Consider the following 21,514-nt stretch of genomic DNA (forward strand, 5'->3'; position numbering starts at 1 on the left):
ATTCAGGTTGTAGAGAGAGCGCAGAATGAAGGTCACACAAAGAAAAAACGAATGCATGCTAGAAATTTATTATTCTGAATAAATTGTGGAACTTGAGGTACTTTGAGAGAAAAAAGAAAACAATTTTTTGTTGACCTTGAAGCCTTGAATTTGCTATGGTTGGCCATCAACAACACTGGAAAGCTCATTAAGGCAGCCTTTTCACAGATCTGCAACTCTGAGAAGTTTTGTGAGTGCAGTACAGAAAAAAAAAAAAAAAAAAAAAAAAAAGAAAAGGTAAATATGTTTAAGTTTGCTTCTTTATAACTTTTTTACAAACATAGAAATACATCCAAGCAACTTTGTTCTTGCAACATAATACTAATTGTAAGTGATCCTGGCAAGTCCCACTGTTGCCTTTCATTTAAACCACCTGAGATATGTAAGAACTGCAAGGTTCTCTTTCGAGACTGCTTTTTTCTTTTCCTTTTTTTTTTTTTTTTTTTTTTTTTTGGAAGTGGTGGTATCAAGTCTGATTAAGTTCCAGTGTTTTTTTGTTTGTTTTTTTGCTTGCTTGTTTTTTAGGTGGCTGCTAAAGCTCAGGCAGCGACTGACTACACGAATCTAAAAATCTGGCAAGCAAGAAGGACTGGTTGACAATGTATCTGCAATTTGTGCTTTAATTGTAAGTGCAGTTTCTTGTTGTGTATACTGGACTGATGCCACTGTTGCAGAGCCAGAAGAGAGCAGATGCTGCAGATGAAGCTCCATTTTCATTCTGGTTAGCCACAATCTGAGTGCATGCAGCTCTCCACTTTCTCTCAGCAGAATTTCTTTGCCTTTTAGAAAACCCCACTGATTTATCTTTATTCAAGAGTTTGTGCCTCTGGAGTTCCACATTCCATCCAGAAAGAGCATGTTTATTTTGTTGCTGTTACAGAAAAATAATGAATTCTGTATTTTCACCAATAGTAAGAGAAACTGACAACAAGAACATGAGAAAATACTACAAATCTCATTAGTTATCATAGAATCACAGAATGGCCTGGATTGAAAAGGACCACAGTGATCATCCAGTTTAAACCCTCCTGCTATATGCAGGGTTGCCAACCACCAGATCAGGCTGCCCGGAGCCACGTCCAGCTTGGAAATCTAGATGCTCTTTCATGTTGTTTGGCACCTGCTGCATTTGGCATTTAGATGCCTCTAATCTTTCCTTGAAGGACCAAATCAAAGGAGATGAAGTGGAAGTGATGGAACTACATGGAACTTCCTTCCTGGGGAGGAAATTGGAGTGCTAAGTTGTTTTTAAGCCTAGGAAATACAACAAAATCCTGAGTCATGCTGCCTTTTAAATGTCAATGAAATCAGTAGAAGGGAGGTTCCATTGTGTTTATTCGATTCTGATAGCGATGATGCATAAGCATTGGTTTTATATTTCTGAGTTGAAGGTGAGAGGACTGTTTGAGATCACAACTTTGCCTGGAGAGAATAAGAGTTGAAAACCTGAGGTTTCATTGATATCCTTACTTGTAGATGACCTGCGGTGAAATGCAGGAAGGCAAATGGGTCTGAACAATAAAGAGAGGCTGGTGCTAAAGAATAAATGCCTGTGCACTTGCAAGGACTCACTAGGAAGTTCAGTGGCAAGCACCACAGCAGGGTGAGGGCTCTGCTGGACTGCTGTGCAAGACCACTCGATGGCTGTGAAGATGATTAAATGCCACAAAGATTGAGCAGCTGCTGTCTGAGGAGAGGCTGCTTAGCCTGGCTCTGAGGTATTTACTGGTGTCTACTGCTTAGCTCTGGCTCTGAGGTGTTTACTGGTGCGCCCTTACCGGTGGAGGAAGAAGGAGCCAGATTCTTCCCCATGGTACCCAGTGACAGGACGTGAGTAACAGATGCAAACTGAAATACAGAAACGTCCGTTAAGCATAATAAAAACGTGTGCTAACGGCCGCCCCTCTCCTCCTTCCCTCGACACCGCGGCTCCCGCCCCGCCGGCTGCCCGCGGCCGCCCACGCGTCGGTGTGGGCTCCGCGCCGCAGCAAGCACCTAGGACAGCTCCCGCCCGCGCCGCCTATTGGTCCGGGCGCGTCACGTGCCCGTGCCATGCCGCCGGGGGGCCGCGGCCGCTGCTGATTCATTGGCTGTAGCCGGGCGCGGCTCGGCTCGGCTCGGTTTGGTGCGGTGTTGCAGCTACTGCCACCGCCGCTGGGCGGCGCCACAGCAGGTAGGGCGGCGGCGGGCGGTGTGGCGGCGGGGGCTTCTCGCGGCGCTTGCGGGGCGGGCAGCGCTGTGAAGGGGCGGCGCTGCGGCGGCGGGAGTGTGTGAGGGGAGCCTCCGGGGTTACTGCCTTCGTCTCTGCAGAACGCTCGGGGCGGCTTCGGCGCTGTGGGATGCGTTGGCTGTGGAAAGGCTGCTGTCGCGCTCCTCCGATCGGCTCCTCCAGAGCCCGTGTCTGGAGAGGCAAGCATCAGCTGGAAACGTACCGCTTCCGTAGGAAGCTTTACCGCTTGGATGGGATAAAAAAGTTTTGTCCTTCGTACTCATGAGCGTGTGAGCGAACTTTAAAATCTAACCTAGAATGTCTGCAAGAAAGAAAGGCGGGAAAAAGAAAGTTTTCTGGTCTAGCAGTGGCAGTGCTGTCAGAGCGGCTGCCTGGCTCTGCGCTACAGCACCGAGCAGCTGCTCCGGGCGCTTCCCAAACGGCTGCTCCGCTCTGCTCGGGAGCGGTTCCCTTTGCTCTCCTCCGAGCCCTCGGAGATGGAGATTTACGTGACCACGGCGGAAATAAATCGGTGTTTTGCCCAGCGAGGTTGTGGATGTCCCTTCCGTGGAAGCATTCAAGGCCAGGCTGGATGGGGCTTTGAGAAACCTGGTCTGGGGGGAGGTGTCCCTGCCTATAGCAGGGGGTTGGAACTACGTGATCTTAAAAGCTCCTTCCAACACAAACCATTCTATGATTCAGGTTCCTAATCAGAGCATTAAGTCAGATTTCTACGGCAGGAGTCAACCCCTGGAGGCGGACAGGCAGGCAGCAGACCTACAGGCTGAGGGCTTCCATCAGCCTCAAGTAATGAGGCAATCCAGTGCATCAGTCGCAGGCAAAACAGTGTTAAATACATCAACCAAAAAATCCAGTGTGTGAGAAGAGCTGGGCAGAGTTCTGCGCTTATTCTGTCTCTGTTCATCTACCACACTCGTCGTGGTAGAAGAGGTTTTAAGGTTAAGCTCAGACGATACTCTTGCAGTTTAAATCAAGTTTCCAGTCCCCAAGCCAGTGGTGTGAGATGTTACCAGCAAGCTTTGAACACAAATAAATTAAAGCTCTGTTGTGCATTCTCATTGCAGTGGGTCCTGGCTGTGCTGCTGTTTCCTTGGGCTCTCGTTGCTTGTTTGTAGCCTGGTGCATCACTGGGATGAGATGGGGAGTAGGATGACAGTGTTCGGATGTGTGCTTGGAAGTATTTACCTGAAATTGTATTTGAGGCACTACAGTACATTGCTTGCCTCTTCCATAGCACCAGAGTGAAGGCTTATATGTAAAGGCAGGTAAAAACATTTCTGGCTTGAAAAAACTCTGAGCCAGTCTGCCCTTTCAAAGACATTCAATTTCAGTGGCTGCTGGAAACGTTCGCTGATTGCGTTGGTGGTGAACTGCAGGAGTTCAGAACACATTCCACATCCCAGTGTGGAAGTTTACAAGAGAAGCTGTGTTATTTATTTTATTTTGTTCTCGAAGAAACATAATGCCTCAGTGACTTTTCAAACTGAAAAGATCAAGCACTGCTTTGCATCCCAGAGATGGTGGCTTTAGAGACCCACTCTGCTTTTCAGCTCTGGTGCTTCATTGATCTTTCTCATTGATGCACAACCAAGACAGAGCTCTGAGCTGAGGGTGAAAATAAGCATTTATTAGGAGAAAAATTAAGACTTCTTTGCCAAGTGAGCTTAGTTTTGAAAACTGAGGAAAATAATGCTGCCCAAACCAATGCATTCAGGGCAGGTCCTCTGCAACCTTCCTGCATGGCTCCCTCTGACCTCCTTGTTGGACATGCTTGAGGCTTTTCTGTAACAGCTCAGCCTGGGACTTCTATCTATATTTACTGAAGGGTTAAAGCCAAACAAGCTGTAGTGCAGAAGATTAAAAATGAGCAGAATTCTAAGCTGCTGAGGTACTAGCAAGTTGTCCTTTCAGAGAGGTGTTGAGTGCCTGTACCTTTCTGTCAGCATTTGTACAAATGTAGGAATGAAAAGATGTCAGTGGTTTATGGCTCCCTGGTAGGGCTTTTCCTAGTGTGACTAGTGTTGAAGGACCTGAAGTTGTGGAGCTGCCATATGTGCAGGACTGAGAGGATGGGGACACAGGTGGACCTGGAGCTCTCCTCCAGCCACAGCTGTGCTGTGTTTGTGAGCCTGCTGCTTCTCATAAGGTCAGTGCTGTGCAATGGAGGGGTTGGGCTGTCAATGAATAGCTGGAAGGATTGCCCTTGCTCTTTACAGTGGCTCTGAAATTAGAACCTGTTGTTCCGATATGGTTTTCTTTCTTTAGAAAAACAGCCTTTGCTTGGAAAGAAGAGTTAGTCTTGTTCTACTGTGACTAAAACAGCTGTCAAATTGTGTGTTTTTTGTGGAGATTTATTATTTGGGTGGAAGTGTGGACACTTGTAATACTTCATTTTGACACTCAGGATGGCAAAATCTGATATATGGTTTTTGAACTCAACTGAAGCTAGGCTTTGAAGCGTGAAGATAGGTTGAATGTAAAGTCCTGTCCTGGCTGCAGGAAATACATGGAATTATGGCTAATATCTCTTTTTTTTGGTTGTAGATAATGCTGTCTTAGAATTGTCTATTCTGGCTGTAATTTTTCAGGCTTTTGGTACCACATTTAAACTAAGCTAGCTGCTTCAATGCTCTCTGCTAACTCTGACAATTCCCTGTACCTTTATTATCAGCTCAAGATTGAAACTTTTTAAGAATAGAAGGAATATATAGCTTTTATGATATCTCATTAGGTACAATTTAGCTTTCTTCAAAGACAAGACTTAAAAGTGAGCATGCAAGGTATCAACTTTTTCTCAAATCCATTAGTTGCCTGTGAGTGCAGTGCAATATGATTTTGTATGTTTTTCTGCCCATCTTGAGGTGGCCCCTACTGAGCAGAGCTGATAAGTGGGCACTGGTGTTTGCATACATGTTTATGATCTTTTAGGAAAATACTTAGCCAACTGTTTCTGTCTTTCATATGTTAAACTTTACTTTAAATTCATACAGTAATTGCTTTTAAACTAGGCACAAATGGCAGCAATGCAATTTGCATGCAAACTGTACACAGCGGTGTGGAGGCCTCCTACGCTGCAGCAAAGCTCCACAATACATGAAGTGTTCAAGGAAAACTAGATGTATTTGTTGGTAATTCATATGCATGTTGTATGAGCACTTTGTTACTGGAGTCTAGTTTACACTCGACAATGGTAAGGATATTAAAATGTATGCTATGTGAGGTATAATACAGCAGTATGCAGTACAGATGTCTGCAATTTTTCATTTCTTGTCCTTAGTTCCCTGGATAAGCAGTGACTAAAACAGTGATTTTTCCTTACCATTGTTAGAAAGTCTTCCTGTGATGAGTCCAATACCATTCTTACTGCTTTCATGCAATAGCTCGTGCAAATGATGCTTTTCATGAGCTATTAACATCAGTTCATTTCCTTCAAAGATAAGTCCCAGGTGCTGTGCACTTGAGATTAGCACTGATTTCTGATTGTACAGTTTTCAATTATCTTGTTTTTTTTTTCTTACTAAATTTTGAATTTTTATTGCTTGCTTTCTTCTCTAGTTGCAGGCAGGAAGATTGGATATTTCTCATACAAGACCTTGAGCTGCACCTCAAGTCCTGCACATTTAGGATCTTGTGAATTGGCAAAGAAGCACAGACCATTTGGCTAAGTATTTCCTGCAAACTCCTTTCTCATCTGCGCTTGAAAGTGGCAGAGCTTGCTCAAAACAATAGCCATAGGTTAGGGCTGTAGAAAGCTGGGTTCTGTGTGTTTTAGCTCATGCAGAGCAGAGTCGCTACGTTTGTGCTTCATTTCCTCATTGTCTTCTTTGTGATTGCATCTCTTAGACCTTGGGCTGGAGAAAAGCAGTGCAGTGCTGATGAAGGCTGGTTCCTTTGCCCCCCGGAATATTGCTGTTATTATGGGGACTCAGGGCACAGGAACAGCCTGAGTTATTAACTTCCTGTAGCCAGCAGCTTCTGGTTTAATTGCCCTGCCTAGCCTATGGAACTGATGTACCAGCTTACTTAGCCTTGGACTGCTCAGTTCGAAATGTTGTTGCTTTCTGTGCATGTTTGACTTCTGGGATGTTCATTGTTTGCAAGGGGCCGGAAGTCGATCAAGTTTTCAGACTCTGTACCGGTAAGCAGAATGGAAACATGAAAAATTGATGTAGTTTTTGATTGAAAATGTGCCTCATTTCTTGCATCTTCCTCACTGGTAGTTTATCTTGCTTCAGATATGAAGAAGTAGATTGATCAGTCTGCATAAATTTACTGTTGTGTGTGCAGGTCAGATTTGGAGGTGGTTGTTGCTGGTTACATACAAGGCCAGTTCCAGATGTGCACAAAATCAGATTTGCCTTGGTGGCCCCAGTGGCAGCTTACACCATGAAACTGTGCTTCAGACATGGTGTGTGTCCAGTTTCAGAGAACCTTGGTGTCTGTGTGAAAGGTAAGTGGTTGTGCAGAGCAGATTTGCTGATGATATCCAGAGTGATGCAAATAGTCCAGCTGCAGTTCAGAGATGTGGATTTTGTGCAGAGATAGATCTGCAGAGTTGAAATAGCTTCCATGTGTACCACTGGCAGGCAGCTGAGACCTTACAAACTTCGACAAAGGCTCTGAACAAGTTCTCATGAAGGCATAACTGAATTCCAGGAGCTGCAGCCACCTGCTGACATCCTTTAGTCTGCAGAGAGACCAAGCCAGTGCTCCAGAAGAGGGCCATGAGGATTTGCCCTTTTACTGACAGGTGACTAACCTGCTTGCATCTCCTGGTTGGTGGCACAGAGCATGGCTTCACTTTGGGTTTCCTTGAGAGAGCAAATGAAGCTTTTTATTGCTCATTTATTTGCTCCTGAAAGTAATGAAGCGCGGTGAGGGAAGGCTGCCAGCATTGGTACACACTGAAGGTAACAGAGGGACTTTGGTGTTTGCCTTAACTCCTTATGGCCTCTACAGAAAAAAACAAAACAAATTCAGCAAGGCCACTCAGCGGAGCTCCCTGTCATGCTTTGGAGCTGGGGGATGTATCACTGCTGTCTACTTCGGGGAAAAAAAAGTTTTTGACTGTTTCCTGGGGAAATTCCTTCTTAGAATCCCTTATCTGGAATCCAGATTCCTTCCCTGTCCCACTGCACCTTGCAGATGCATGAAGCAGGCTGCTAGCTCACCCTGCAGATTACCCTGGGAGCTGGTGGCCAAAATTTCAGTTAGCTCTCTCTGATAGTGGCTTAGTGCTTACAACAGAAGTAAGCATAGAAATGCTTTTAGCCAGTGGCGATACGCTGAAGCTATTTGTCTGAACCTACAGCTGAAGCAGGACAAATTTTTGGTGCTGTAGAAGTGACTCTTCTCCAAGTAGACCATAAATGGACAATAGTGATTAGTTGGAGAGGGAGGGGGAGAGAGACCTGCATGTGGCCCAATTAATCCCATTTGCTTGTTTTTGAGGTAGAAGCAGCAGCATTTTTCTGACTCTTCAGGTAACCTATGCTGAAATTTTCTGACTGCAGATTCCGGTTCAGCTTTTATTATAATACTGAAAGAGAGAAGGTAACAATGAAGAAGCTGCGTGAAAAATATTTAAGTGAAAGACTTCTCTAAAATGCTCCTAAAGAGATAAGCAGGCTTAGACAGAATGTATAATAAAATTTGGCAAGAGATGCATCATTGAGAAAACATTGAGGAGAAGGGGAAAAGATGATGGGAACCCACAGGGGTTAGTCACAAAAATGAAATGCAGAATCTAGCAAGAGACAACTGTGCTGAGAACAAATTAGGACAAGAATCATAGTTTTCCCTTTGTGCCATTTGCTTCTCCCAGAAAGCAGCAGCTAACTCAGCTGAATTTAAAAGCAAATCTAAAGCTTGATTAGATATCCTCTTTGGTTCCAGAAAATAGGGGAAGTTTTTCTCACTGAGAAAGCAAGGGAAGAACTTCCCTGGTTAACACAAGTACATAAAAGTGTTCGCTTTTTCCTGTCATCTTCCATCAGACATATGAAGATGCTGGGCCATGAACTGGATTGTCCATTATAAGCAGTAACCTTTCTTCATTTCTGGCCTTCTGTGTTTCATGCTATTTATCCATCTGGGGGCTTTCTTAGAGGCTGAAGGAGGGTGAGGTTAATGTGAAGCACTTTGTCCTTATACAAATAAATGTGGGGTGAATTGCCAGTGCTGAAAACTAAACTGGTTTGAGTTTGAAAACAAGGCCTATTTATTGCTTTATATATTTTTTCACTTACTATTACAGAAGGAGAACCCTTTTTTTGTTTCTTTTTAAACAGCTTGGATGTCTGCTTGTATTTTTTGGGTGAATATGTGTTCCTCACTTTGTGCCCCATTGCTGTTCTTTATACGTGGCCCTTCCAGCATTTGAACAATGTCCTTTACTTGCACACAGCTTTACTCAATCTAATGGAAGGACTGAAGTTTCAGCTGTTTTGAGTGACATGGTTACTTAGAGACCTCTATTTTCTTCTTTTTGTTTCTCCAAGAAGTTTTATCCATATTTGAAGTTGTATTCTGTGGGGTTTCCTTGTCCAGAGGACAGCTAACTGCATTAGTTTTACACACTGCATGAAGTCTTCATTCTGCTGGGCTTTAACTGAATGCAAAATTACCCAAAGCTCAATTTGCTTTTAGAAGAGCACTGAACAGTTTCTTATGGAATGCTATTTTATAATAAAGCTATTTATTACAGGTGTTCTGATTCCAGCTGCTGCAGCAAGTGTTGTGCAAAGACGTGCTTTCTTCTGATGTGTGTAGAACTGTCTAACATTCTGAAAAATGCACATTCCTAGTGCAGTGTTGCAGTATTGTAATGACAGAATGTCTATTAGGCTAACTTTAATGATGATAAGTGTTGGATTCAGTTCTTGTTGATCTTTGGGAAAAATCACTCCTGTCTTATTTTCCTTCTCTAGCGGCACATTGAAACGCTTCTCACACAGAAAAATCTAGGTTGGAAGGGACCCCTGGTGGTCATCTGGTCTGATCTCCTGCTCAAAGCATGTTCAATTAAATCAGGTAAATTTTTCTTCATGTCGAACTGAAATTTCCCACAAATCAACTTGTATCTGTTGCCTCTTGCACTGTTGTTGTCCACATCTGGCCAGTCTACCCTCTGCCCTCTGACCATGACTTTGACAGTAGGGCAGCACTAAGGTCTCCTCTGAGCCTTCTCTTCTTCAGGCTGAGCAAACCCAATTCCCTTGGCCTCTCATGCATCCTTTGCTGCAGCTCCCTGACCATCACGGTGGCCCTCCTTTGGACTGACTCTAGCATATGTCCATGTCTTCCAGTTACTTACGATATGGTCCCTCAGGTGCAGTCTCACCAGTGCTGAATAGAGAATAAGAAATTCTTCTCTTGACGCGCTGACTGCACTTGTGTTAATTCAGGTTCCTGTCAGCTGAATTCTCCAGCTTGTCTGGGTCCCTCTGAAGATCAATCTGCCCTTCAGCCTTTTGTCTGTCCCTCAGGTAATCCATGAGCTTGCTGCCAATGCGTTCTGACTCACTGTCTGGCTCTTTAAGGAAAATGTAACTGAGTGTTATTCCAGGGTGCCAGCTGGACTTTGTACGAATGATGTAACACTTTGAGCTTGGCACTCTGGTCACTTCTCCACACAGATTCCCATGGCAGCATTCATTGAAAGCTGCCAAGGATGGTAGTCTTTGGGATTCAGTACTTTTTCAACTATAAAAATTATATTCTGAGAAGCCTGTTTTTGATACTTTGTACACTTATACAGGCATTGAAAATCAAAGATATGATTCTAAAATCAAAGCTGTGTTAGAAACATATGTTTCTTTACTAATGCATTTCATATCCATAGGATATATTTATTTAGGTGCGAGATGTCTGCCCTGAGGTTGATTTCTAACAGAACCTCCCAGCAGGCCTTGTCTAACTCTGATTACACCTGGGAGTATGAGTACTATGAGTATGGACCAGTGTCATTTGAAGGCCTGAAGGCTCATAAATGTAAGTTCAGTACATATGTGCTCTATTTCAGCTGTGCTTCCCCATCTTAAAATTCCTGCTCTTCACTTATAAGTGATTATTGTGCTGAAATCTCTCCAAATTTTTTCAACAAATAGTTTATTAGATTATTGTAGTTTTGTTTGTTTGTTTGTTTGTTTGTTTTGACTGCTTTCCTTATGTATAGGAACACTGTGAGTTTCTTGACTGTATTAGAAATTCATTATTACTGGGGACTATCACACTTCTAGGAACTGAAGTGTTACATCTTGTTACTGCTTGCTATGATCCATGTTATTCTGTTCCTGTTCCCATTAATGCAAAAAAGGCATTAATGGGCAGCCTTACTGCTTTCGATTTTATTTCCTAAAAAATAAGTTTCAAACTTTCAGAGACTTAAAAAAAGAAAAATCTTTTTTCTGAAGAAACTTATTAGGAATTTCTTTATGGAAGAAATTTTTCTGCTAAATTCAGTGTCATCCAAATGCTGAAGCTGCTTAATAACTGTACAAGTAAAAAGTGGAGGACAGAGACCAGAGAAATGAAACATATGTGTAGAAATTGGGAGATCATTTAACTGGGACAAGCTAGTGCATAACAGTGGTTAGTTTCAATAGCTTTGACTTCTAGAAAATTTGTTTTTTGAGATGGAGGGAAGGAGGTTTTTAATTAAAAAACAAAGCAAAAACCAACAAAAAAAACAAACCAAAACAAAACAAAAAACAACAACTAAAAAGCCCAGAAACTAACTCAAAACTATGGAATGCATTGCATGCACTTTACCAAAGATAAGCAAACCATCTTATTCCACTGCTTCTGAGCTGAGTACCCTGGGCAAGAGTTTGAGCACCAGTCTTTGAAGTAGTGAGGAAGGGTCCCCATCCAGTACTGGAGCACTGGTCTGTGGTGGGGTGCACACTTCATGTCTTGCTTACCACGATGAGGATTCAGACTGGGGAAAGGAGTGCTTGCAGTGGCAGCTGGTAGCCCAGGAAGGCCTGTCTGCCTTGCTTCTGCACAGCTGGGAGAGTTTTGCATGGTACTGGGAGAGTCAGGAAGAACTTGCTGAAGTTTTTAACATGCCTAGAAGACAAGAACTGGAGCAAAAGTTGCTTTTTGGCCCAAATTGTAGTTTACCTTTACAATTTTGGTTTTTACAATTTACAAAAATCTGATGCTTACTCTCTGCATTTTTACAAATGTTAGATACTTGAAAAATGTAGATTAGTTTTTCTCATGTTTCTAATTTTATCTGCCTTTATCCTCCTTATCTTCCTTATCTTCCTCCACCAAATCAGAGGCCAAACTCTATTACAGATTAGCTGATGTGTGTAGAATCATTGAATTCTTAGAGTTGGAAGGGACCTCTGAAGGCCATCTAGTCCAACTCCCCTGCAATGAACAGGGACACCACAGCTAGATTAGGCTGCCCATGGCCTGATCCAGCCTTGCCTTGAAAGTCTCCAGTAACAATGTCACTGGTAATGTCACTCCAGTGACAGTGTGGGCATCCATCATATCACTAGGCAACCTGTTCCAGTGCCTCACCACCCTCACTGTAAAAGACTTTTCCCTTCTATCTAACCTAAATGTACATTCTCTGAGCTTGAACCTACCCTCTTTGAGCTCGAGGATGTACAACATGTTTTTAGCTCTGTGTGTCAGGGTGGTATAGGATGAAAAAACACAAATGGGAGTTACTTCTGTCTTGCTGAAGGCCCAGTGGCAAACCAAATCTTGGATTGCCGTTGAGCTGTTTGCCATGCTGGGCATGGTAGCTCATCTTTAGTGCCTATCTGCTGTTTGTAGAGCAGGAGGGTTCTGGACCACGCTTATTATTGGGACAGAAGGAACATTTTTTTTTCTGGTAGAGTGTGATACATTTATGAAAAAGAGGCTGACAGAAGTATTGAATCAGTGACTTTTTACTGATAGGTTGGATTTATGTTACTGCATGCATTCTCAACCAGGTTGATATTAGTTTCATAAAAATGTGCGAGTAAATACATCCTATGCCTGTGTTGATGATGTCGTATCAATAAGTTTCTTGTTCTGGATAACTCCAGCTGAGTTTGGCCTGTTGAATTTGGAGGCAACGTGATCAGACATTTAATTTAATAGAAATTGAAACTTGTGGAGGAGGGAGGAGAAGAGATTACGTTAAGATTGCATTGTCATGGAAGACTTCGAATACTGACAGTGGTTTTTTTTTTTGGTGTTTTTTTTTTTTTTTTTCCAAACCGTATAAGAAATCTTAAATCTCATAATATTTGGAATAGCTGTGTGCAAGGTGATTTTCAGTGTTTGCTGACAAAATCTTAAATTCTCTAGAGGCAGGCACCACAAATAGCAATGTTGAGGTTTTGTAGACATATTCCCACTAGGGAATATTCCATCTTCATCACCTGTGCTATTCTAAGTTCTGCTGTAATGATAGAATCAGAATCAGTGATAAAAAACTGACATGAAAGCAACAAGAGAGGCTCTGCTTTGGTGATCTGGCTTACAGCGTGAAGTTAAAAGGGTGCAGTTGGTTCATCTGTGTGTTGTACAGTGAGTTGTAAAGGAGGCAAGGGAATAAAAGACCTGAGCAGGTGGTGTGGAGGTTTGTAGCGTAGACAGAAAATATCTGTGGTGCCATTCATGCAGAAAACACCAACTCGTCTGGCCTGAAAATCAGAAATGGCTGAGAGCCCTTCTTATTCTTCTGCCCTGAGATCAGGAAGGGCCTTTATGGCAGAATGGTCTTTGAATGTTGGTGGATGTATGAATTCAAGTTCTACCAAATTTCTTTCAAATCTTTGTCCTAGAAAGGAGTCTACAAGAAAAGATGCCACCCAAACTGGAGAAGGGATGTTAATGTATGTCTGTAACTTATGCTGGAAAGTTGAAAGGGGTATGGACTCCAGTTTAGGTGATTCAGGCTGGCGGTGACACATAGCTGGCTGTAAAACATAAGACTGTTTGCGATAGTGGATAGTGATAGGACAAGGGGGAATGGTTTTAAACCGAGGCAGGAGAAGTTTAGGTTGGATATTAGGAGGAAGTTTTTCACACAGAGGGTGGTGAAGCACTGGAACAGGTTGCCCAAGGAAATTGTGGATGCCCCATCTCTGGAGGCATTCAAGGCCAGGCTGGATGTGGCTCTGGGCAGCCTGGTCTGGTGGTTGGTGACCCTGCATATAGCAGGGGGTTTGAAACCAGATGATCATTGTGGTCCTTCTCAATCCAGGCCATTCTGTGATTCTTTGATTCTGTATAAAAAGGAGTTCAGAAGCTTGTTTTTAGAAAGCAGAGAAAACTGAGGTAAAATGATCAGTGGAGATAAGTGTTCACAAAACAACCCAATACACAGAAAACATTTCTTTTTTAATACTTTTTGTTAAAAAAATGCATCTGCAAACACTGAGTACAGACTAAACTTGCAAAATGATTCTGAAACTAATTCAGGGTTCATAATGCACAGGTTTGCAGAAATAATCTCTTACCATTATGCTTGAAGCTAAAAGGAGTATTCCTTTTTAAAAAATGTGGTAAGTGTCAGCATGGGGTGATTTATACCACACTCTACTTTCCATTCATCGTGAAGATCTACAGCTGAATCGCCCTTCAGTTTCTTTATAAAGATGTTGAGTGGAAAGGATGTGGAAAAGTACAGATTGAAAAAGCCTTGCAGAGAGAGACTTGAAGCTAAACCTGCTTAGTGTATCAGAAAATGAGATTAAGGTGTGACTTGATTGTGATAAAGTATTTTCACAGGGAGACAATGTTGAGTCACAGCAGGTACACTTCTACTTCACATAGAAAGATCAAATGGTTTGAATTGATTTCCAGTTTCCAGATCTTCCTTTAACATGGAAGATGTTTCACAGCGGGTGCATGATTAACCACTGGGGCCAAGCAGCAGGCAGGTTACCCAATTCCTGTTTTCTGGAGTCTTCATTTAGTCCTAAGGGCGAGACTGAGCATTCAATATTTTGGTTAGTGTGTGCTCTGTCTGCTGCAGTGGGGCAAGCAGATCTGTGACGTTCAATAGTAGCTGTGTAAAGAGAGATTGTCCTAAGACTTTTCTCTGGCATGCCCCTACATTAATGGTTTGAACTTTACAGTGACAGTTTGCATATTTGCATAAACTAAGAATAACCAACTGAAGGATAGGTGAAAAAGCACCTGCAGGCTGTGGGTCCTGGACCAGACCACATTTTGGCTTCATGCTCTGTAGATTTTGGCTATGCCTACCAGCTGATTGTTGTTGGTTTGTCCCACTTGTACCATCTCTTAATCAAGTTACTAAACGTTTTGAGATGTGTTCAGAAGCAGCGTTAGGTCTACTGGGAAGTCATAAGCAGACTTAGATATGTTTTACATAGTGCTGGTGATTTATGTACAGATCCATTTGCTGTAAATGAGAACAGTAAGTATGTTTTCTGCGTATGGACAAGTGCCACACGTTTTAGGGAAGCCCAGGCAGAAGCTATAGCAGACTATTTGAACTGAGTGTGGGATAAGATGCAATGGGCTTTTATTAGAGCAGGGGAGGCCTAATGGGACATAGGAAAACAGTAATAACAGCATTTGGGCTGGATTGCTGGATTGCTGGTCTGGAACCTTCCTCATGAAGGTTTTTTAATGGGCTAGACAGCTATTTCTCTAGAATGGATGAACTGTGTTTTATCTTGCCATGAAGCAGGAAGAGATGTACAAGGTTACTTCTAAGAGGCTTCATTTCTGGATAACAGTCAGACTGCAATTGCATTTGCATGAGGCTATTGCATTTTAATTGATTCTTTTCACTTTTTGTTCAAATTAGTTTGACTCCTTTGACATTGTGTTACAGTTTTCTGTATGAAAGTCAGAAACTCAAAAATTAGATGTTCATTGTTGATGTTTGTTAAGGTAGCAAACAGCAAATCTGTGTTTCCATTTACTTTAGAAGCCTCTATTTCACCACTGAAAGGAAGCAAAATCTTCCTAGGCCTAAGTGATCCATCAGAAACTAGAAGCCTTGTGGTCTCAGAAGAGAAATCATTCAGAATAACAGTAACTCAGTGCTACAGGGACAGAGGTTTTTGCTGAAAATCAAATAATCCTCTAATCTTTGTGCTAGCACTGGCATTGTTTCCAAAGCAATGCTTGAACATGGGCCAAGGATAAAAAAAGGAGCTGCTCTTAGTTTAACAGCCAGGAGAACCCAGCCCCTTCACTCTTTCAGTTTGTTTCTGGTTTGTCTAGAAAGAAGTAAAATCCAGGTTACAAAGGAGGGCTTTGGCATCCTTCTCCTTTTTTCCAGTCAGGAATAAGATGCAAAAATCTTTTGGAATTAGCAGTCAGACTGCAGAGTTTCTGCAAGTGTAGGTGAAATACTGATCGTATTGTTTTCTCTTTTTTGACAGATTCCATTGTGATTGGATTTTGGGTTGGTCTTGCAGTTTTTGTCATCTTCATGTTCTTTGTTTTGACCTTGCTGACGAAGACAGGAGCACCACATCAAGAGTGAGTCTGGAAAGTGAATGTGGCACCTCTGGTGTTCAGCAGACCATGAGCAACCAGTGCCAGTGCTGAGGTTGCGCTGGATCTGCACTGCCCTTTTCTGCTCCATTCTTAGGAAAGGCTGCTGTGTGTCTTTGTTTAAAATGTTTTTTGTTCCAAGCGTCTGTAGGAGAGCAATTTTATAGAAGTACATGTTAATGCATTCTCTATTTAGCAAGTAGTATGTAGCATGCAGTAAAGAAGCTGGAATTACCATATGGATGCACATCAAGGCTGAAAGGAAGTCAGTAGGTAGGCTGCCAACCACATGTGGCTTTGGATGACTGCTCCCCACCTAACAGGGGTAATTCAAACTAAGCTCACCTTATGATGAGTGGAGCAGAGAAACGTGGCTATTGGCAGAGAGAATACAAATAAAATGCCATGCAGACACTAACCAGTTGAAGACTGGAAGGTTTTATATGCTGAAGTCCAAAATGTAGTTATCAATTGAATTAGCAAGACGTTCCCTTACCCTGTAGTCACAAGCTTCCAAGAGTCTTGGTTTCTGCTGAAAAATTGCAGTAGATGCTGAAGACCAGATCCAGCTCCATACTTCTTAACACCAGAGTCCTCTTAGTCACAATCTAAGCCTTTTTCCACTTCCTTCTGGCTGCTAAGTATATGCAGACCATATCCTGGCTCAGGCATTTATCTGCAAGTCTCATACTTAAAGCAGTTGTGCAGCATACAGCTGCCAGTATCCCATCTGAACTCACATTTCTTCCTCTCGGGTTTGCTTTTCATCAGGTAGAAATAAAAAGGCTCACTGGAGGGTGAGAGGGTCTTACAGTCAGGTAGTAATCATGAGAAGCTGATTGTGAGAGGCAATTGCCTCTCTCTACCCAGTGTTATTTAGTCATAATGTAGGCTCTGCCTGAAAGCTTGTGATAGCAGATCTCTAGAGGCAGGACCGTGTTACAGAAGACCTGCAAGAATTGTGAGCTTCTGTGCATTGCTGCTTCTGTGAGAAAGAAGCAGAGGCATAAGAATTCAGCTTTCCAGAACTGACTTCCTGAATTTTGTAGCTGGTATTTTAGCTTTCTTCATGCTTTATTTCAAGTAAAAAAAAATAAAGCCACACCATGCTACCAAATATATTTAATTTACGTAAATTCTAGCTCTTTTCCCTGCAGATCTTTTTTCTTCATTAAACATCCAAGTTTATATCTCATATGCATGATACTAATGGGAGTGGAAGTGATGAAGTCAAATACACGATAATTTTACATAGATATTTATCAAAATGATTGTTTGCTTTTAAAAGTGGACTCTGAAGTAACAGAGGGCTGCTTGATATCTTCTGCACTTGTTAATTCCACAGTATTGTGGGAACAGATTGTCTAGAGAGTTTGTGAAACCTCCATCTCCACTCAGCTTCTGCATCTAGAGAAAGCCTCAAGCAGCCTGGGCATGCCTTACTTTCATCAAGGCATTGGACTCAAGACCTCCAGAGTTCCCTTCCAGTCTAAATCTTCATGCTTTTCTTCAGCTGTTGAACAAACCCCACTCAATTTCTTTCTATATGTGTTTTAAAATTCCTTTGCAGCCTTGAGAAGCTATATGCTCAAATATTTTCCCACTTACTACATACGCTAAATTGGCACTTGTAACAAATTTGAGCACTATTTTTTAGATTTGGTATTTATAGCCTACTATGTATGGTACTGCAAATAGAGCATCCAGAAATAAGCTAAGAGTATTGAGGTATTGATGCCTTTTTTTTTTGCTACACATATATAAAGACTGGACAACATAAATACCTGCTAAAAGGTGAAAACAGAGTAGACTGTGGGTTTGTTTTGCCTGCATCTTTCTGTCTCTAGGACTGACTGGATTCTTTATGACTCACTGCTTCATTTGTGGGCTGCCTTGCAGCTGTCCTTAAGAAATAGATATTAATGGTCTCAGGAGGAAGCCATCCTGATTGATAGACATGTCTCTGACTTCAGTAAGTCAATCTGGCTGTTCTTTAAAGTAACATTAACGTGAGAGATAAATGTAACGAGATTCAGATGGATGGATCCAAAATAGAGTACTCCGACTTTTCTAGTAGTACTCTTTTCTTGGCTCAATATAAAAGGGTATGATAGCATACACTTCTTAAAATTATACAAGATGTTCAAGTTTGGAAACATCCTCAGCCCAGGAGAAAGGTTCAGGGCATGGATGAGGAGAGGCAGAAATGTAATCAGTTACAGGAACGATGCCTTTAGCACTCTTCTTCTGTTCACTTGAATTAGTAGGTGCACAGTACAGCTTGTGCAAAAAATAAAAAGCATTTTTTCTGCATATCTGCTTAATACTGTGTCTAGCAACCAGAGCCTGGCACTGCAGGCTGGAAAATTCCAGAAAGGGAGCTTAGTTCCCTGTGTTATTCACTGCCAATGAACCAACCATTTTGAGTGGTTTTCAATACCTTTGACACTGAAGATGGCTGGCGTTCACCATCCTGCTCTTGCTGATAACTTCTGGGACTCAAGAGTCCTTTTGGCCCAAATATTCAGTAGGGATTTGGTGTCCAAATGGTTGTTCTCCCTGCTGTGGTCCTCCAAATATAAACCTGGGATTTGAGACTGCTTTTCTTGTTTTATGAATCTTCTAAATAGAACACACTGACGTATGTTTGAGTACTGTAATGGGAAGGACTATAAATGTTTCTAGTCTAGTAAAAAAAAAAATGTCCCTCGCAGTACAGGAGGAACAGTGTATGTGAATTTCAGAATCTCAAGAGATGACTATATACTAGACAATGTGTTCCTGATAGGATCACATAGGATTATTCTCCATAATGAATTCTCAACATGTTGGTCATTTTAAAATTGATCTGCATCTTCTATTTATCCACTGAGATCAGACTGCCGTTGCCAATCCTGGGTGCCCTTCTGTGCAGTGAGCCTTTACTCCTTCACAGCTTTTAGGGTTATAAAGGAATTTTCCTTACTATGAACTTGCTTTCTTCCTAAATCATTTCTCTGTGAGCTTATAATGTTTCTTCTTACTGTGCTTGCCAGCTTTACTCTGTCACAGATCTGTAGAAGCAACTCACATTCAGAGTGGTGCTTTATAAATACGTAACTGCAGTTATCTGTCCCAAAGGTTACTGCAGCATTGTTCTGTCCAGTTTGATTCCTGCTGGGTTTACAGCAGATTTTTGTCTACACCAGTCTCACATCAGTTTAACAATTATGCTTCTTCTACACGCTTCACTTTGAAATGCAGAATGAACCAACACTGTTTCCACCAGCTGGAGTGCTGTTTTGATTTGAAGTCTAATGTAACTGCTTTTGTTAGGCTCTAATTCTCACCTCATGTAATGAAAGTAAATTAGCACTTGGATGGAAGGGATCTCTGTGATTAACTCTGAGTGAAAGACTGATGGTGAGCATCCTCTGTACATGAAGGCTTTAGGGATAGATTTATGTACGTGCCAGATGAGGCTTTCAGAAGCCTGTAAGCTAACTTTTCCAGCAGACTCTATAGAGTGTTCAGCCTGTGTCTGTAAGTGTTGCATGCACCTTCAGGAGTCCAAATATCTGGCTTCAGTGGCATCTGCTACTTGTCCACATCTTAGTGATATAATTTAGCAATGCTTACTTAGCAGAATAATTCTATCCTGAGAATGTTTCCATTTTTCACTACTCATCTCTGAAAGCCTTTACTGCCTTTCAGATGCAAATAACTTGCTTTTGGTGATGACAGCATATAAAGCCAGGCTGACAGAGAATGTATTGCTATCTGTAAAGCTTCATCATCTACCTCGAGCTTTCCTCACCCCCAGCTGTTGACGGCCTCTCACAAATCTATGTAGACTGCAGCTGTTCTGCAGAACTAACACTTCCAGAAAAGAGAGATGTCAAGATGTCTTTCCCGTGCTATGTTTCTGAAATTTTAAGCCACCCAGTCCTTACAGCACTCTTCTAATTTGGAAATCTGAGTGTCAGTGGCTGAGATCAATGTGAAAGGTGGTTTGATATCTAGACAATCGACCACCCAAATTATGTCTTTAATGACAGCAGTGTTGCCTATGTCTCTGAAAGGTTCCAGCTATGAAAGATTATTCTCACAGCCTTCTATGAAAGGTTTATTTTAAACTTCTACTGCTTGCTCTATGAGGAAATTCTGTACGGTAGTTCTGAGCTCATTCAGTGGTGTGAGCAGATTATTGAATTACACTGATGACTAGAAGTGCCATTAAAGACTGCTGGCATTTGTAACTTATTCCCATGGAAAATTACCACTCAAAATCAAGGCTTAAAGTAGCTTCGGTGGAAAATAATAAACACTGCTGGCTTGTAACTCTCAGAGATGAGCTGAAGGGTTTTCTTTCTTCCTAGTTATAATAACTGCTGAAACCAGACATGCTGCTAAGAATGCCAATAATTCTAAATTCAGTGTCTCACTGTACTTTTATTTTCCCTAGAAATACAGAATCTTCTGAAAAAAGATTTCGGATGAACAGCTTCGTGGCAGATTTTGGAAGACCTTTGGAGTCGGAGAGAGTCTTTTCTCGTCAAATAGCTGACGAGTCCCGGTCACTTTTCCATTTCTGCATTAATGAAGTGGAACATCTCGACAAAGCGCAACAAAGTCAGAAAGGTCCAGATCTGGAGAGTAATATCCACTTCCAGGAAGTTTCCAGGAGCGGTGGAACATTAGAGGAGGACCTGAATTGTCTTACGAAATTTAACATTCCTAACTTCGTGAACACTGAGCAGAATTCTTCACTAGGTGAGGATGATCTGCTCATCTCAGAGCCACCTAGAGTTTTAGAAAGCAAAATGGCCATGCAGGCTTCTCATCGGATCCTTGACTGAAAATTTCTTAAGGTAAAAATTCCAGTCGGAAGCCCTTCTCCACCTTCTGGCTATTTTGGTAGAAGGTATTTAAAGCATGTGCTTTTTTTTTTTTTTAATTGTATGTAAGAATGGCTGTGCTTACAGAGCAGTCCACGTGATAATTAAAACACCAAATGCTTAATTCCAGTGCCTCCTGTGGTCTAAGCCTCTTGTCCAGTGTTAGGTTTTCTTCTTGTTGTGTTGTGGTTTTTTTTGTTTTCGTTTTTTGGTCTTGTTTTGGATTTGGTTTTGGTTTTAAATGACTGCCTACCTCCAGCTTCTGATGATACCATAATCTGTGGGGACTGTGAAAGCTGAAGGCTGTTTTTGGGGACGACCAAGAAAACTGTAACCCCAAACTGAAGCTGAAGCAACTGCTAAGCAGGCAGCCTTGGGGAGCAGCTTCTGCCAATCCCAGAAAGACATCTGAAATGGAGCAGCAGAATGGACACCTGCATGGTATCAGCTCCTGCTGCTAAGTCCTACCTGCTTTTAAGTACAGGCAAGACTCAGTGTGCAAGCTTCTAGAGGGAATACCTTGTATCTTCAATAGATCAGTAAGAGAGTTTACAAACTGATGACACCATCTGCTGCTGGCTAGATAAAGCAAATTGCAGTCTGCAGTTATGGTACTTCAGTGTGAGTTATAGTACTTCAGTGAAACATTCTGTCAGTTGCTCATTGACACTCTGAAACCACTGATCTATACGCATCAATGTGATTTTTATTGTTGATGTGAGATTGCAGTTTGATTAAGTGCAGAATTCAATTGTTAAATCACAGGAAATAGGATGAAAAATATTCATCCGTTGCCAATAGAGTTAATGTGCCACCACCACCACTTATTTCCATGTAAGTTGTGCTTTGCTTATCAGCTGAGCCTTCATCT

General features: G+C 42.0%; 1 protein-coding gene across 2 annotated transcripts; it reads left to right on the top strand.

Annotated features, from left to right (window-relative positions):
• The first annotated feature begins 5,858 nt into the window (after positions 1-5,858).
• MRAP2 (melanocortin 2 receptor accessory protein 2) lies at positions 5,859-20,604 on the top strand. Of its 2 annotated transcripts, none has more exons than XM_042892411.1 (6): positions 5,859-5,934; positions 6,557-6,719; positions 9,199-9,301; positions 10,113-10,261; positions 15,652-15,751; positions 20,211-20,604. In XM_042892411.1, the coding sequence occupies exons 4-6, from the start codon at positions 10,135-10,137 to the stop codon at positions 20,602-20,604; spliced, it is 621 nt and encodes a 206-aa protein (XP_042748345.1). In that variant the 5' UTR covers positions 5,859-5,934; positions 6,557-6,719; positions 9,199-9,301; positions 10,113-10,134. The 2 variants fall into 2 exon arrangements, with proteins under 2 accessions (XP_042748345.1, XP_042748353.1); XM_042892419.1 differs by lacking the exon at positions 5,859-5,934 and adding an exon at positions 6,205-6,407.
• Positions 20,605-21,514: the final 910 nt, after the last annotated feature.

This window comes from Lagopus leucura, unplaced genomic scaffold (assembly GCF_019238085.1).
Source record: "Lagopus leucura isolate 7727_CA_CO unplaced genomic scaffold, USGS_WTPT01 Super-Scaffold_73, whole genome shotgun sequence".
NCBI classification, from domain to species: domain Eukaryota; kingdom Metazoa; phylum Chordata; class Aves; order Galliformes; family Phasianidae; genus Lagopus; species Lagopus leucura.

Bases quoted from the DNA above. Each gene is read 5' to 3' on its own strand.
- MRAP2 (XM_042892411.1), top strand. From the start codon at position 10,135: ATGTCTGCCCTGAGGTTGATTTCTAACAGAACCTCCCAGCAGGCCTTG. The intron at 10,262-15,651 runs GTAAGTTCAGTA...CTTTTTTGACAG, and splicing joins AGGCCTGAAGGCTCATAAAT to ATTCCATTGTGATTGGATTT. The intron at 15,752-20,210 runs GTGAGTCTGGAA...TATTTTCCCTAG, and splicing joins ACAGGAGCACCACATCAAGA to AAATACAGAATCTTCTGAAA.